This window comes from Cuculus canorus, chromosome 2 (assembly GCF_017976375.1).
Source record: "Cuculus canorus isolate bCucCan1 chromosome 2, bCucCan1.pri, whole genome shotgun sequence".
Lineage (NCBI taxonomy): Eukaryota > Metazoa > Chordata > Aves > Cuculiformes > Cuculidae > Cuculus > Cuculus canorus.
Genome location: NC_071402.1, coordinates 146,563,897 through 146,582,610, shown reverse-complemented (window position 1 = coordinate 146,582,610; position 18,714 = coordinate 146,563,897). Strand labels below are relative to the sequence as shown.

General features: G+C 38.1%; 1 protein-coding gene across 3 annotated transcripts in view; it reads right to left on the bottom strand.

The window, feature by feature from the left end:
- Window positions 1-18,714, bottom strand: part of CCNY (cyclin Y) — a 126,784-nt gene that overhangs the window by 46,628 nt on the left and 61,442 nt on the right. For 2 of the 3 annotated variants that reach the window (XM_054060634.1, XM_054060636.1), the window contains one exon: window positions 5,465-5,539. In XM_054060634.1, the coding sequence (XP_053916609.1) occupies window positions 5,465-5,539 (75 nt within the window). Of the gene's footprint in view, window positions 1-919; window positions 5,425-5,464; window positions 5,540-18,714 lie in introns of those variants that run through there. The other variant, XM_054060635.1, reaches the window with a different exon arrangement.

The following is an 18,714-nucleotide window of genomic DNA, read 5'->3' as shown; positions in this document are numbered from 1 at the left end:
TCCATTCAGGTACTTCACCAGGTGTTGGTCTGCATGGGAAAATTAATATGCAGTAAGCTACAGTCTGAGTTAACAATTGATTAGACACCCCTCACCAGTTCGCTGTGGGGATACTCCCGAGACACCAGTGCCTTCATGCAAGGTACCTTGCTGCAAAGTGGTCTAAGCTACCTTGCAGGTATGAAAGCACCTAAATAACTGCACCATGGAGTTAGCAAATTCTCATCACAGCTTATTGTGCGCTAACTCCCATTGAGGAGCCTTAAAACTATCGGCATTATATCAGTGCCTTCTATAATGTTCCAGTCAAGCCTGAAAATATTACTTGTGTCAGACATAACAATGTAAATATATTACTTTGGTGAGTATGAACCAGTCAAGCAAGGGTTGCAAGTCAAAGCCACAATTAGCCAAAATATTCAGAAAGTAAATAGCAACAACAAGGGAGATAGATGTACAGAGTCTTAATTGTCAGGCAAATGCTTATTACAGATGATTAAAGATACTCTATTAAATTTTTTAAAGCACTTTCCCAATTAACTCACCCATAGAGACCCTGTGGAGCTCTGTTCCAGTGAAAATACCACAGCATTTAGGATATAAGTCTGGAGGTAACTAACACATAAATCAAACTGCAGGATTATAATAATAATGGCTTCATGCTGTAGGCGATTAAATGCACTTTAGTGCACCACGATTTGAAAGCTATGCAACCCAATGCACTTAGCAAAATAAAGCGTGTTGATAATGGTGGGATAGCCTGTCCATTCCTGTTGGATGAGAAGCCATTATTTGTGATTTTTTTATAAGCAAGCAATCTCACATAAACAAGGCTGTATGTGTGAATACCGTGAAATAATTGTGTTTAATGCAGACATAAAATGAAAAGAAAATAAGAAAAAACTTTAAAAATCCTTACATAATTTTCCTCCCAGGGAGCAGAAAGGAGAATCACACATGACAGATGTTAGCCATGTCACTTAGTACATGCTTAGATCCACAATTATGGACATTGTATAAGAAATCGAATTAAACAGGAACAGCAGGAAATGGTAACAGTCTAGTAAACAGTTAAACTGCTTGAAATCCTGCCAAAACACCACACTACACTTAAGTTCCACACACTGCATTTATCAACAGCAAGGGACATAAGTGAGCTAAAAGGAAACAACAAAATGATGGTAGATACTCACTTCAAGTATAGATGAAATATTTGTCTAGTATTACATATTGCAACATACAGGCAGTAAATAATTCTGATAAGTTGCATTTAAACCTAATAGAGCACATAACTGAAAATTAACACCTATTAACTGCTACATTTTGAAAACAGTTAAGTATTTAACAGTGTTTTAATCACAAACCATTATACTACATGCAAAGTTCTTATTGACAAAATCATATAAAGACAGCCTGTATATACAGTCCCAATTCCATTTCAATCACCTTTTCCCTCTACTTTAATTTTCTTATCTGTATTTTCCCTTGCATCCATTATATTATTCAATTCACCATTAAAGTACAATCATCTCTTCACCAAAACAAGAATATCATTCACAGCTCTTTCCCATTTGCTATTTCCAAGCTCCAGAAGAATATATTCATGCATTTATCACACCCCTCACTTCTCCCTGCTCAAGCAGTGCTTGTGCTGCACATTCTTCTGAGAACCACTTTGACCTCCTTCCCCTTATTTCCCCCATGTAATAGAAATTCAGCTAGCCCCGATTCCCTAGTGAAGGACTACAAAAACGCAGCTGTGCTTTTGTGCTTCTGGCCCACTCTGCCGCAGTGCAAGGCTCAACTCTTTCCAGAACATGTGCCAATGGGAAATTACGCATACTAGAAACACATTTCGTCACAAATCTCTTTTTTGTGATCACAACCCTCCCTTTTAAAGAAGGGAAAGACAAGTATTGCACAAGGCAAAAGGTCACTTTGACAAGTTAAAATTACTGTGAAGAGGCAATTCCATCACTGGGCTTCAGTCTACTCAAAGATGCTTTGCACTGCTGACACAGCACAATATGGTCTTCAGCAGACTAGACTGTAGTGTTATCAACCATCATTTTACAGGATAAACTCTTAATTGCAGCTCCAGGCTTTTGGCTTTCAAGCACGGAGTTTTGAAGAAATGAAGCTAAATGGATTCAGAGTCAGTTTAAACAATTAAACTTCTACTTTCTTTCTAACATCTTAAAATTTGAAAGTTGGAATGGAACTCTTCAAGCGGAGACTCAGATGCTACCAAACGGTCTTAATTTTCCTCACTTTAAGGTCAATGACCTGTTCCTATTTCTGCAGGCACTTTCAACAGTTATTGTTGAACTTCCGCAATAGTAGGAAAATATATTATCCCGAAACAAAATGGAGTAAGGAAATGCACACATATATGTATATGTGTATGTATGTATTTTTCATTAAGCTATAATAGAAACATCCTTTGCACAATTTCTATAGACTACCTTATATGTTACCCATATCAGGATTGAAGACAAAATCCTACAGGATAATAGGTACGTCTCACATTTGGGGCATTTGTAAATCATTTCTTTTTGCTTTATCTGAGACCAGAGATTGGTCCTAGTTGGCATTAAATGGCAAGCGCATTTTATTTCACTTCCACCCACTATAAATACAGTTTCAAAATCCTTATTGCCTGAAGCCCATTGCTACACTGATACTGCAAAATTCAGCCATTACCTTGAATGTGTAAAGCCTAATGTAATTTAGGACAGTTGAAGAGCTGTAACCCACTTACAGGAAAGACCACTACCAGCATGCTAAAGTAGCAACTATTGCCCTCTTCCTATTATAAGGAAAGGAATTTACACTATTGGAGTGCTAAGGTTTGGAAACCCTGGCTTAACCACCGCTACACACTAAACAGCACAGAACTATTCAGTCACCTAGACCATCCCGCTTACAGGCAAACAAGGGAGAACTTGCATAAAGCACTTATAGAAGTTGAAGACATAAAAGAGATAATACTCTTTACTAGCTCCCTAAACAGCTAGAATTACTCATGTAGGATTCATCACTCAGAAAATTCCCACAAAGAGCTGGAAACATTCCAAAAAGCTACTTTAGCTAGGAAATTAATTAATATTTATTGTGTCTTCAGCTTTTCTACAGATTCCTTGAACACTTGGGTAATTACGGATCCATCCAGACTACTGACTAAGAAGGACAGGACAGATTTAGATGCCTAGCATGGCATCTAAGCTTCAAAGAACAATAAGAAATTCAGATCATATAATATCCATAGACACCAGGCCCTGTCTCATTATATCTGGGAGAGTCAGCTTGTTGCTCTTCACTGACATGTTGATCACAAGCAGCTCAAGCACAGCTCCTATGCCAGGACAACACTACAAGATTACCAGTTAGGCTGAAAGAGTACAGGGCTACCAGAAAGCCAAAGAAGGAACTGCCTGACAGTAGCATCAAGTCACTGTAGCATGTAGTGATGGGCTTGGCCATTTCGCACTGTACAAACACGATGTACACTCAGGTGTCACAGCCAGATCCTGGATGAAACCCTGAGTTCTGATACCCCTCAGCTCTCCAATATGTGTATTTTAAATGCCTGCAAGTCTAAAGAAACATTTCCACTCCCAGTCAACAGGAAAGTTTGCCAGCCCAATACTATCCAAGTAAGGGAGAGAGGTAGGTAGATGCCCAAGTTAAGTGTTTTCTACACTGCCAGCTCAGCTTTCTTCTTCTACATCGTTTTAAGAAGTCTTGGGGGTCCCCTAAACTTCACAGCAAGCTGCCAGAATACAAACCTACACACTCTAAAGAAACCCATCTATTTTCTTCTTAACAAGCACTGCATTTCAGTGTTAGGCAACATCCTTAATAGTGTGGTAACTGCTGTGGCTCACTTGGTTCCACAACAGGCCAAAAATACAGCCAAGCAAAATGCTTACTACTGTGAGTTGCCCCATCAGAATGAGGTGGTCCTTGGCAATGCATCAACAGATAATGTTAGCATAATCTTCTTTCTTTTGTACAAGCAAAATAGCCTTTGGATTTTTTCTACGGTGATCAAGGATAGCTGAACAGATAGTACATGCCTGTTGATAACTTTTTCATATTGTTTCACTAAATTAATTGTTCTCACCCAAAAATACGTTCTTCACATTACTTAAACTAGAACAAAGTTTCATAGACCAACTCTAGCATGGGTATAAGCTGTCATTTAAAAAGAAATTCTTATAGTTAACTCCATACTGCAATAAATTAACCATTATTACTACAAGTAAGAATAATCATCAGTTCTAGTCAAAATTCTAGCTGTTAGACTTAAGATTTTTGTCCTTTCTTTCAATAAGCCGTAACAAGAACCAAGCAGCATCCATGGGGGATTACACAGTCTCAAAACACTATGAAAACACTATAAAATGGACACCGATCTTCATAACACAGCGTACAATGTCAATATTATCATATTAATTTTACTGACTACCTAACCAGATTAGAATGGTAAATCACATCCAAAACCACATAATAAGGCACTGACAGAACCAGGGCTGAATTCAGAAGGACAACCTGAAGGGCAAAAGATGTACTTACATAATCAACTCTTCATTTAAGGCCTAAATGTATATCCTCTTTGTTCTAGTCATGCTCAAAAATTAGCAAAAAATATAGAGTAAGTGAAAACTACATTATTTTTAAGTCATGTGTTTGACACTGCAATTTACTATGTAAATCAGAAACAGCACTTATAAGCAGCAGAAAGGACAAAGAATTCACACTGAACAGTCAGAATTACAATTCAGAAACTGCTTTGAAAGTCTTGGCAGAAAATAATGTGTTTTGCATTGATTATTCATCTACTTCTACAACAAGTCATACATGGCCCAACAGGGAATGAGAGAGCCAGAATAAACAGCTTCTATTCTACTAACTCTATCAAGAGGGTTGCTTAAGAGATACAATTCCAGAGGGATCATTTTGTCTATGAAAAGAAAAATACTCCAGACTACATCAAATCCATAATGGAAGAAGACAAGAGAATGTCTGGGTGGGATGAGGATTGTTTTGCTATTAAATCTTGTACTGAGCTCATTTACAGCATCAGCTATATTGAAGAAAAAGCTAACGCAAACTGGCGTTTTTCTCATTAAAATACTCCCCATATATTACAAACAGTTACACAGAAAATTCCCGGTTTAGGAGAATATTTGTAAAATATAATTAGATTACGGTTTACCCATATTTGTAGTCTTCATAAGACTTACAATTTCAGGACATGACAGGACTCAAACCTATACCTCCTATTGGTCTGACAAAGTTATTAACTAAAGTTGTCACTTCTTTCAACTCTAACATGATGCCTAATAAAAACCTCTTTCTGGGGTGGGAAACTGTATATTAAAAGATTATCACATGCATTCTAACAAAGGGTTTAGACATAAATGCAATAGCAAATACTGTAATAAATTCAGTTACCTACCATCTGTTTGCGATTTACTGAGAAATATCGTACTGGCCCGTGGATGATCTGATGGGTTGAATTCCATGTTCAAATCTGGAAATACAGAAAGAAGGAAAATCACAAAAACATTTATGACTATCCAAGACATACACAAATTTCCTCAGTCCTTAATAAGACCAAGTTTACATGCTTAGGCAGCTATTGCAAAACAAAATCCATCTTGAGGCCCGCTTATTTATCCTTCTTCACACAAGTGGCTCTTTTTGGCATGCAAATAATTTGCATCAACACAGCTTTGGGATTAGACTTCAGTTCCAAGGGTTGCTTTGGGATTAAAACAGATAAAGCAGCTTGAGAAGTTTGTACACAAGAAAACACAAATTATCCATTTACCATCAGTTTCTTCGCACCATGCTCGAAAGCCACCACTAAGCACAAGAACACAGCTTGTTACAGATGATTATAGCAGAATTAAGTATTATTAAAAAAAAAAACCCTCTGTAGATAGATGGGTTTTCAGGATTAGATGCGATTCAAATAAGTAGCTATTGCAGCCTAATGTAAAAATGTTAAGTCGAGGCCACGGTGTTTTAAATGTTCAAGATCACAAAAACTTGTGACTTTCCTGATACTTTACAAATGAACATATTTCTTGCTGTGACAACTTCCAAAAAAAAATATATAATAAAAATACCCCAAACCAATCCTCAAAAATCTTCACCAGGTTAAAAGATTCAAAATTATGATAGCTTATACAAGATTCTATTAATATTATTTTCCTTATTAAGGTTCAAATCCATTCAATCTACTAGTTCCCAAATTCCCTTCCACTACCAATTTGTCAAAACTCTTATATGCCTGCATCTACTTGAAAGAATGCTTCTAAATGCAGCACGTCATTTTTTACAATTTTCTTGCTCTCCCAGTGTGCCTTTCTCAGCCTTCTTATGTTCTCCTGGTTTCCAGGTATGGAATTTCTATGAGATGACACAAGCATCGATATGTTTATCTTCTGTGATTATCCCAAGCCTTCTACATTTCTCTCACTCCTCTGTGAAAGCTCAGCAAAACTAGAAATTAAGCCCCAACTCTTAGGAAAACAAAACAGTCTTTTTGCTCAGGGGTCAAGTTCTCCTGACTACAGCTTTCCCTGTTCCTTTACCGCCCACCACCACAATCTCTTTCCCTTTTCCCTCTTGTTTACTAATTTACTAGGTCTCCCATTTCCCTGCTTTTTTTCTCCTGACCACACACCTCTCTACAAATGTACGTTCTGTTTGTATTTTCCCTCTTTATGTTCTTTTGGTTTCTTTTTCATCCCTTTGCATCCTGTAGCCCATGAAATGAGCAGCCTGACACGTTGCTAGTACCTGGACATAACTTCTAGAACAAACATGATCTTCTTACTTAGAAGAAAGAACCCAGAAACACATAAGAGCAATTCCTAAGTTGGAAAGGCAGCTTATTATTATTACCAAAGCCACAAAGGAAAAGAAATGTAGGCATTTCAAGAGAAAGTAATTTTGATTCTCCCACAAACCACAGTCAGCAGTTAAGCTTGGAGAAGATTCCATTAAGGTCACCTTACTACTAAGAGTTCTGTCATGAAAGGACCGTGAATTAGAAAGAATGTTTTCCTGTTACTTTCTGTATCTTATTTAGACATAAAGAAGGAAAAAAAACCCCATCCATTGAGAGAGATAGTGCTGATAGAGACTGGTTTCTGTTTTATTTTTTTTTCATTAAGCTGAACTCAAGTTGCAATTCACTCAGTAAGCAGTATTTTACAATGGCAAAATACATTGTCTTTTATCAACCTGTGCATCTTATTAAATTTCACCATAAACAAAAGCTTTTTTTTTAAAAAAAAAAAAATTACAGATTTTTTTTTACAGATCTTTTAAAGTACAGCAATGTAAATTCAGTCAACAAAATGGGACCAACAACGTGAAACTGAATTCATATTACAAAACTGCCTCAAAACAGACAGGCATTCCTTCCCTTCAAACATAGAAAATTATCTACTCGGGGAGCAATAACAACCCAGTACTGGCTTACAGTCTGCTTGCAGGGCTGAAAAGAAAAGAAAACCAATTACCACATCTTGCAGTCAAGTTGCAACTGTTCAAGATTCCTGTACTATGAAAGGTTGTTATGCAGAGGCAGTAAACCACTAGAGGACTTAAAAGTCTTTTGAAATAAAAGCAGAACTACCAAAACGAACTGGCTCTTGGATAAACTGATATTCTTCAGACAAGAGGTGAGAGACAACCAGCAAGACAGCACCCAAGCACCCGCAGAGGCCAGACCAGGGATTTTGAACCATCTTGAGGACTTGAATCACCTTGGGCCAAGCAGTGGCCATGACTCCTGCCCACTGCTGAATCCCACAAGCCCCCCACATCTACTTCCCTCCACACCCCTTCTCTCACATCCTCCCCAGCAACAGCAGCCCTCAAACACATCCATCTGTCTTCCTCAAACTGCCTGCACAAGAAACACAGGAGGAGAACATGGGTATGGGAAGCGGCAAAGCCTGCCAGGGAAGGCTACCCAGCAGAAGATGACAAGTGCTGCTGAAGGAGGCTGGCTCCCCAGTTCCCTTTGAGGTACAGCATAGATCTCATGTGCTTGCAGGCAGAAGAAAGCACAACTGTTTGGTGTGTAACTGCAACTCAGTCACTCCAAGCTCCTGCAGGGAAAAGCGTTAGGAAAATTGGAGCATCCCACAGGCCACCTGTGGGACCATAGCTCTCATGCATACCACCACTGCTGGCATGCAGAAGCATTAGAATGGATGAAGTTTCAAAAAACACAAGCCAGATTGCAGTCTCTGGCTGATCTTAGATGTCTTTATTGTACAACTTGAAAATGAATGCCTTTTTGAATCTGGCAATATATTCTTACAAATCTGTGATTAGAAACCGTGTTACAGAAGAAAGAGATCAAATGATACACATATCTGAAGCTAGTAACTCATCACCAAAGGCTATGATGCATCAAAAGGCAACTTCCATCCTAAAGAAAATAATATATTCATGTTGCTTCAATTTTATCGGTAGTTCTTCCTAGTATTTGAAAAGTATCATGAAAACAGCCACAATATGAGACTTACCCATTTTGTACTGGAATAGTTGAAGATAAAATTTAAACTCATGCAAGCAATACTCTACTATTCAAAGGAGAGGAAAATGAGAGCAAAAATTTCAATTATTGAAATCTGCACAAGAATTTTCTCCATTGCTAGCAGTCTGCTCTGTGACTCATCACAGGCCTATAAAGGAGAGTGGGTACTTGTTTCGACACATACTCTGCACTCCAAAACCAGCTTTTAAGAAAAAGTCACTATCTCATAGACAGACCAAATAAAAATCTTGTACTGTGAATGTTCTTCCCAGTTAAAACAAATGTGGATTTTTTTCCTACATGTTGTCATAGTTCAAAGATTAGGTGGTTTGGGTTTTTTTGGTTCTAAAGGACTGTTAAGTTATGCAAAATAGAACTTCCATTCTGTAAAAACCCAAACAGTGCAATGCCCCATTAAAATTTCAGGGTATTTTTCTTCTCAAGACATGGACACAGCTGTGGTTCCTAAAACACGTGTATATGTACATATGTATAAATCTACATCTATATCTATATAGATGTAAATTTAAATCAAAACTAATTTTTGGGTAGCCAAAGCAAACACAGCCTCAGGTACACTTCAGCTGAAAGATCATGGGCCTAACAGAATTCACACAATTTTGGAGGATTTAGGCAAGACCAAAGTTAAAAATACCTGCACACTTAGGACTGCATTTTCTTCCTTGCTTAGTAGCAAGGAACCTAGCAGTTATTATAATGGACTTTCTGATTATCATATTGAAATCAATTCACTCTCCTTCTAGAAAAAGGAGAGTTTGCATATAACTTTATTCAGTACATGATCGTGCTGAACTTTAAGATAACCACCAGAAGATCACAATTAGATTCATCCTGTACACCGTGAGAAATTTAGTTCCTAAAGCTACAGTAGCTGCATTCAAATATGGCCATAAAAAGAAGCTGACTGAGAAACAGTTTAGTTTCAGACTTGGGCTATAGCCCAGGCAAGATTTTACATATCAAAACAAGATCTCAAAAAGCATTACTGAGATAAAAAATACTGAAAACAGCCTCAGTTTGCGCTTTTTAAAAGGTTAAAAATAAAGTTCAGATAACTGTAGAAAAGAGCTGCAAGAATGACTGGAGGACTGCAGAAAATGCTTTCAAATACCAGGCTGTGTTCAAACTGTTTAGATGATGGAAAAGGAAAACCAGAAGGCATCTGTAGTTAACATGCACCTTCAGAAGGGGAGAAGAAACAGTTCTGAAAGCTCTCTCTAATTTAGCACATAACATAACAAAACCAGTGAAAAATGAAAGCAGAAAGATCTTAATTACGAACTTGGACAAAAAAAAAAAAAAAAAAAAAGATAATTAGGCACTGAATCTCCAAATCCAAGGAACTCAACTTGTTTTGATGTTTTTGCCTTTCTAGAAGATTCCTGCAGCCAAACATCTTTAGGCTTTAGTCCAGAATGAGTATTTAGGCTCAACTTAGTCATAACTACATGCAAATTACTGGCTTGTGATTCAGATGCAGGTCAGATCAGATGATCCCCAAGGGCCTCTAGCCTAAGTTTTATAATATCTTCAGAAAGAGCAATATTTAAATTATTAAGCACAAAACCTCAGCAAATCCCAGTGGCCCATCTGTACACTTTCTGAAATTGCAACAAATTCTGCTGTGATTCTTCAGAAAAAGCTACGTTTTAAGACTTGTGGTCAGAATACATTATACAAGATATAAAACCAGAAAAGCATGAGACTAAACCTTTCATGGAAACATTTTAACAACCAAAAAAAAAGTTTCTTCAACTCACACTCTATTGAGATAGAAACACACACCACAAGAGGACGAAGGATGGGTGCAGCAGCAAGTAACTTCTGAGCAACATGCATCAAAGCTTCAACCATGACACACACAGGAAAAGCCAACACAGTCACTGCTTTCGTAACAGTGCACATGGACTGCAGCACAGGGAGCAGGTTTGAAAAAAATGTGTTTATTCTATCAGAAAAATTAGATGTTATTTCCTTCCTTCTGAAAAATGAAAGTTGGTCAAGCTCTGATGCTGATTCAATAATGAACTTAAGCGTAAGCTAAGCAAAATGCTTGTTTTAGGCTTAAAGAGTTCTGAACTAATCTGGCGAAATGACTTTCCTTCCTTCTTTTTACCCCCGAGACCATAGGCTATCACTGCCACTGCACAACCATCACTTTCATTAAGGAAAGAGCTAGTGTTATGTCTCAGCTTCATGACCTATCATAGGCTTAAAAACGAAATCAATCCATGTTTCTTCACTCCAGAAGATTTTATTTATTTAGGTAGGTAGTTATTTGAAGGGACTGCAGGTAAAAAAAACCAGACCTGCCCAGGGCATGCCACAGAGACAACTGCAGCTGACCAGGCCCTACACAAGCCAGCTAAATTCTCTGCTATCTTTTCTCCACCCACAATCTGACATTACAAAGCAACTGCCTGGTATGGCCTGGTGGGTGGAAAATAACAAAAACACTACAAAGTTGCTTATCAAGAAATTAAAAGGATGCAAGCAACAAGCAATGTCTGATTAAGCTGTACACATTTCCAGGGAGCCTGTTGGAAGGGAAGAGAAAACCATCACCAGGGGAGCAGAGGGAAAGGGAAGCACAGGTTATGTGAGGGAAGGGAAAGGCTTTCACGGACATGCCAAGGGCAGGGCTTTTGGTGTGCCCTGTTGCAGGTGGGGAACAGCACAGCTGTGCCTCCCTTACCTACACCACCTTCATGGTACCAGCAGGATCACGGGTGTTATTTCTCAGGCTGGCAGAAAGGGTGAAGTTGTTGCTCCAGCTTTCAGTGTATCAGCCCAATTGAATGAGCTTATTTCCTTTGCAGGAAGAAAAACAGAAACAGTATTCTCCAAGCACAGATCAGGAGATAAGATTTCCCGACAATGAACAGAAAAAACTGCTGAAATAAATTTCAGAAGCCTCATGCACCTAATGTCTTTCTGCTTCTCTTTTACTCTGGTGGGTTGCTCCCCTATATTAAGAGCAGTTAGCCATTTAAATGTACAGCAATGAAAATATTCCCATAAATATCATCATGTTACTATGATTACCCCAGAAGCTGGTAAGAGTTAGATGTGTACCTCAATGAAGAGGATCTCCCTCCTATATCTCTAGTCAAATGCAGCAAAACCCCCAAAGATTACTTTAAAAAAGAGAACAAAGAAACAAGACCGAAGAAAGCAATCTGTCACTGTTATTATTGATTTTCTTAAACTTTATTTTAAGTCATCACGATTTATTCAAAGAAGCCACAATACAATCTTACATTTGGAAAATTGTATGACTAGATCAAGTCATTTAAGACTTCTGTACGTTAGTGCCTCTAACACGCAGGATGCACCAAGCACTGAGACTAAAATAATTCACTGGGATGAACAAATAAACAAAGCACTGGGATACTTGCTGTTCAGAACTTTTTCTAGCTTTCACACCAAAATAAGACTGAATTGTACAGGCTGATCTCACTGGGTAATAACAATAACTGCACCTGTGTTTACACTAAAGTTTCCAAGATGCAAGATCCACCACTAGCAGTTTCAGCTCATGCTGTTCAAACATGACACAATCAATACATGAAGATTTATCATTATCAGCCCACAAGATTTATCTGTACGTTTTTAGAGTACTTCATGTCTTGTGTAAGCAGCAACTAATGCACCCCAAATGAAAATGACTCTCCGCTGCTTTACTGCTTGTAGTACTCTTGTAAGAATAGATGTTGATGATGATGTTCCAGCGCTTTTTAACAATTACGAGAAGAAAAGAACGCTGGAAATGGGAAGGCAATTGGCTGGAAGGGTAAACTCCTTCAGGTTTGGCTAGGCTGTTGGAAAAACTTGGATGTGATCTTTGCTACCCAGGAGCTATGATATTCTCTGCATATCGTTCCAAGCAAACAACGGGCACAACATCTCTCAGCAAGCTCCAATTACACAGTGACTCTGTTCCAGGCTCTGCTCTAATCTCAGTCTTTGAGGGAGACTCAGAGATGTCTCATCAAAAGAAGCCCTGTGAAGGGTTATATAATGCCTGTTTCTGCACAGTTATCCCTCACTAGTCAGCCAAGTTACTTAACCTACAGTAAGGTGAACCAATTTTACTGGAAGCTATGGATCAATACAAAGCCACCAGCATAATCATCATCATCATCATATCACAGTTGAGCTGACATTATAAACTTGAATCTTAGATTGAAGCATTATCTGCAGATGTTACCAAGGTATCTGCATTTCACCATTCCTCAAAACACTGACATTATTGTCATACTAATCATCAAGAGCCAGAATGACCTCAAGGACGCGTTATGTTCTGCAAACCAGGGCACAGGAGTTTGAACTGTAGCTCAGCTCTTTATCTGGAAAAAAGAAACTTCATGATGGTGACAAGTTCTGAGGAGCCCTCATACCAGCCCAGCGAAGCAGGTAAAGCCTACCCTTCCTCATTCCTTTAAGGAAATTATTTTAATAAATGCCAGTGAAAAAGGCATCTTTCCAGCACCACTTCTTTTTCCTTTTCCTTCTCTACTGAGCTGCCTAACCTAAAGTATTTATCAAACGGCTAAAAGGTAATCCATGAAATACAAACAGAAAAAGAATGTTCTTGTTTCTCAGAAAACTTAGTGTAAGTCTATTATAAAACACTTGCAAGGGTACATCTGTGACTTCAAGGGCAGCAGCTGCTTTTTTAATATGCAAAAATATAATTTGTAATCTTTTCTGAGGAACACCACAGGATACTTGGTAAACCACAATAATAGGCTTTCAAGTTTTCCCCTGCAGACTTGTATTCACATGGCAACCAAATCACCATGCTACCAAGATACAGTGCTAAAGTCAGCACTACATGCAGAATGCCACCTGAAACTGAAAAGTGACTGACATTAAATCAACAACCTCTTTCAACTTTGAAACTCTACATTTGTGCATGTATGCAAAAGCCCATAAGCACATCCAAATAAATCACCTGTCCTATACACAGCCTCAGCCACTGAGCACTTCAGTTACTGAGTTATAGTGCTGTCCCTAAGCCCAGGAGGTTCAGTCTCCTTAAAGTCTTACGTCAGAATGCATACAATATAGCTTATTCAACATATATCCACTTCAGATGTAGCCATGTGATTCTGCCCAGACTCCAGACACTACAGCTTTTGAAACCTAAAACCTTGTGATCTCCAAGTATCTTGTCCATCCTCAAAACCCCCTTCACTCACACTCATATACCCTCTATACCTGGCAAAGAAAAAGGAACAAGAAGGAAAAAGAGAAGTTAAACTCTGAAGAAAACAACTGCAGATCTTTAATTGACATTTATTCTCAATCTTTGATTGAGTTCTTTAATTGACATTTGTTTTCAGAAGAGTCAGTTCAGAATCTTTAAGTATTGATCTTGAAAAAACACCTTATAACAACTGAATAAATCGCAAAATCGTCACTGTAGGGGGCACCATTTCCAGACTGATAAAAAGCAGTATGTTGATATCTTGTTATTTGCTGTGAATTTATAACAATCTATAACACTACCACCCATCTTCATCGCAATTCACTTCTGGAGAACAGCTCCAGAAAAGTCTTACATATTCACTTTTAAATCAAAACCATATAGAAATGTTTTGTTCTTGTCCCAAACATGGATTTATTCCCAAAACATTAATCCAAGATGGGATTAATGCCCAAGACAAGTAACATTCAGTCCCAGAGCAGTAATTAGTTTCAGATCCAATATCTCACAAATCTCTAGCTCTTAATATGAGCTCTGGGCAACTGAAAAAGGGATAAAAGCAGCTTCTTATTTGTTTTTCTCCCAGTTATGTAGACGTAGCCACTGCATATAGTATTCAAATTCTGAAGCCGACTTCATCAGCCAGAAGTAATGCAGCAACTCTAGATTCATGCAGGTAAAACCTTACCAGATCAAACCCAGAACATGCATGCCTATGGTATTATCAGAAGAGGGAAGATCACTGTGAAACTGCAATCCAAAGACAGGCTGCAGAGAATACATGCAAGGTTAAATTATATACAGCAGAGACAAAAAAGTTGAAGGGGATATGAGTATTTCCATTTCAGATAAGGAATGAGGCCAAGAAATATAGTTAATGTATCACTAAAATCCTGGCACCATTTTGTGCTTAATCCACACCTCTGCAGATCAGACTCCAGGCCTCGCTCTATCTAGTTAGCCAGAAAAAGAGCAGCACAGACTTGGGGCCATAGAACTATCTTGTCTAATATTAATATTGCTACTTTTGGATGCCTAATTCACAGTCATCCAGGTGCTCTACAGTTAATAAAGCACATGCTTTTATAAGTGCACTTGTCCAGTGGCTCTTTGCCTAATCTTAAAACAAAAATTTGGTGCAGAACAGATGCATCATACTCTAGACATGCCAATGCTTTAGCTTTCCCAATACATTTCCTGAGGAAGATACCAGGGAATAAATTCCAAATATATATAAAGTGCTGCATTAACTCAGACAAGGTTTGCTAAAGTCTGCTTCTTATCAGTCACACTGACATTATGTGCTGCTTATTTATTAAGCAGTAGCTTATTTCCAGATGATGGGAACTGTTCCATGTACCAAGGCTACTGGAAAAATATATGCAAATGCCAAATGATATGTAATGAAGTATTTTTGGACAAATGCTTCCTATTATTGCCTGGCAGGAAAATGCTAATTTAACTCACTAAGTTCAATTCTTTTGAGCTATATTTGCCTTAAATAGTTCAACACTTTGAAACGTTCATTGCAAAATTCATACCTGTGCTCAACCCATGAGGTAGATACACTGAAAGCAACAGCTGCAAATTGCTACCACAGAACAGCAAAAATCACCTCCTGTCAGTCTACAAATATGGCTTTTAGAGTTGCTATGACACCAGAAAATCAGAAAAGCAATATATTAAATCAGAAAAGATAATACCTAATGCGGCACACTAATCAGAATGATTTTATCAAGTCTCCTCCAAGACAATCTACTGAGGGAATCTACTGGCAAGGAAGAATACCCACATCATTAGCAATCTGCACTCCTGTCAGGAATGTATTTAGTCACAACACAGATTAGATGTTTAAGCAATTGCTAAGCAGACATGGAATTTTCCAATCTGAAGGCCTCTGTCTAATCTATCAATAAAAAAATTAAATACAGTACATCATCTCACTGAGGACAGCAGTTCCTCATTTCAAACTTCATCAGAGCTTTTTTTGTTAAAATGGGACAGAAAGCTGACATCACAGGAGAGGTTTTACTGGCAAGTGCTGTATGTATAGAAGCAGATATCCAATCAAATTCTGTCTGCCTTTTAAAAGTGAAAAAAAAAAATACAATTTCATCCATTCAGAAATTACCACATAAAATGAACATGTGGTATTTACTTGAAAATCCAACTCTTCTGAAGAGCCTATTTTTAACAACAGTGTCCTGATATTTAAAGTACCTGGATATATAGAGGTAAAGTCAAGGTTTTTGTAATGGGATGTTATGTCTCTCAGACTTTCTAAAGTTCCCTATAAGAATAACAAACATTTGCATAATGATACAAACTACCTGGGGTTCCAAAAGGCTTTAACAAGGTCACCTGCTTCTGAAACTAAGCAGACATTCAGTGCTCAGAAAGGCCAGGCACAAATCACTTAAGAGATGGCAAATTAAGTACAGGATTAAATTGTCACTTTTTTAATAAGTGTTCTCTGTTGTTTTTCAACACATTCGAAACCATGAAGCAGATTTAATAAAATTGCGAAGTCTGCAGATGACAGGACATAATGTAGCAAACAAGCATCAGCCATGAGAATATCTTAGTTACTGGTCAACAAAATGGCAGATACAGATAAATGCAAAGAATTGGAAAAAAACATTTTAACTTCATCTCCAAACCGATGAGCTTCAAATATTCCCACTCAGGGAATATGTCATAGGAACTGGGAACAAATGAACCTAGTACAGAGAGATTCAAACAAATGCACCTAGTACACAGACTGAAGAGGTTCTTTAGCAACTTTAATGCTATGAAACTCCTTTCCATAAGACACTGAAGTTTCTACCATCTCAAAGGGTTCAAAAGGGATTAGACAGGTCTCTAGAAGTCAAATTTTCTAGGAATTACGAAGTACATATTAACTGCTCAGAAGTTCCCAAGGCACAGGTTTTCAGCAATCTGTTACTCTGAAGAAATTCTGTTATATTTCTCTGTTCTTATATTCTGCCATCAGATCCTGCAGGAGACAGGACAGAGGGCCGGCCAGAACTTGGTGTATAACCAACACTGCTCACATTGAAATCCTGTCACACTGTAACCTGACAAACTCAAAACCAGCTTAAATTAAACCAAATAGGTCCTTTGTCTTTGAGAGCTACTAAAATATCTGAATTGACTAAATCCAAAGCAGGGAATTTACTAGACCAGCATGTACATTTAAGCAAGGAGAAAATCTGTCACAGCCTAGTAGTTTAACTAATTTTTCTCCACTGCTGTAGTTTTGTCAACTTTCCAGGACTGGATTTATTGCAGCATATGGACTTTCATCCTCAGAGAGCACTCACCAGGCGTTTCTCTTTCTGGTAGAGAAAGGAAAGCAGAGGGAAACGGAGGAACTGCACACTTTGTGCATTGACCACAGGAACCAAAACACAGATGAGCCGAGAGTGAAACAAATCTCAACCAAATTTTCAGTAACAGCCTAATTATTCAGCTGCTACACGCCATGCTACTGCTCCAGTAAACTCTTGGGTCAGTGGACTGTCTTGTTTCAGTTCTTCTAGTTGGAATAATGTCCCTTCAAACACTTATAAACATGTTGTTCCACTGCAAATTCCCTAAGGATCTGGACTAGTCCAAGAAGAACTGGTTACTAACCTCCTTTTTCCTACCAGCATACACCTGGAGTTAAGCCATATATTAAAACCCACACACCTCTGATTTGTAAAACAAGGACTGGAATTGCTAGTTCTGCAGGAAAAACAATCACAGAACTTTTGGGTAGAGAGGGAGAGAGGCTTTAAGTTTTGAGTATGGTCTTTTAGGTTGTTTTTCTCCACATGCCACTTTGAAAACAGATTAAATGAGGAGGATTTTGTAGGCACTGGTTATCTGTGCAAGGAACACAAGAAGGATTTCAGCTTTCATCTGGGTTCCTTTGCTTACCGCAGTCCCTATATTTTGCAGTGGGCAGCTGCTTCATATATGTGAAACAGCATGAAAAACTTAGAAAACAGTGTGAAGTAAACTAAAGAAGAGAAACTTAAAATCAAACATAGGAAGAAAAAGAGGCACTATACTGGATCGGCATTATTGTGCAAATCACAAGGAAAAGAAAATTTGCAACAGCTACTAAAAGAAAATAACTAAAATGCAAAAGCCTACTCAGAAACAGACAGGGGAGAAAACCAAACCACAGAAAGGCAAGGCAATGGCTCATGAGTTAGCACCTAACAGCTTCTGTTGAACACTTTTGAATGATATTTATTAAACATGTTATTCAACACACAGCTTATAACCCATTTATAAAATAAAGTGACGTTTTGAAAAAGCCTTGGCTGAACGGATGGACTGGATCCCAACTGCACCAAAAAGCCAAGACTAGAAGCACATCACAGCTCGGTGAGAGCCAGAACTTTTAACACTTCAGCACACACAGGTCAAAACTGCTGCTACTTTTATATACACCAAGACCTTGTTGGATTTATTTTTTTGTAACCACAAGTTAACATTTCTAAAAATTAACAGTTTTTGGAGATGGAGAAATGTTCAACGGGGTGTTTTCATTCTGATATAATACTTTTTAGAATACAGATTTCCTATATTTTGTAAATCACAACCACCATTGCCAGCTAGGGACAAATCACAGAACAAAACAAAAAGAAAGGTTATTTTCTCTTAAACTACAGGGCTTAAAAGTTCCCTCACTGCCTCAAATTTCTTCAAAAATGTTTGAAGGTATAATGTTGTCTTCTGATTTGAAGATCTGACTGGCCTCTGACCACCTGCAGAAGGACAAGAGCGTTGTCCTTCTTCGCCTGCCCTTCATTTGCAACCTAGTTGTGCAGAAAAATGACTTGACTGACCGGAGTTTCACCTGTGTTCAGTTTTGATCCAATTTGTACTTCATCCTCATCACCCCTCAAAA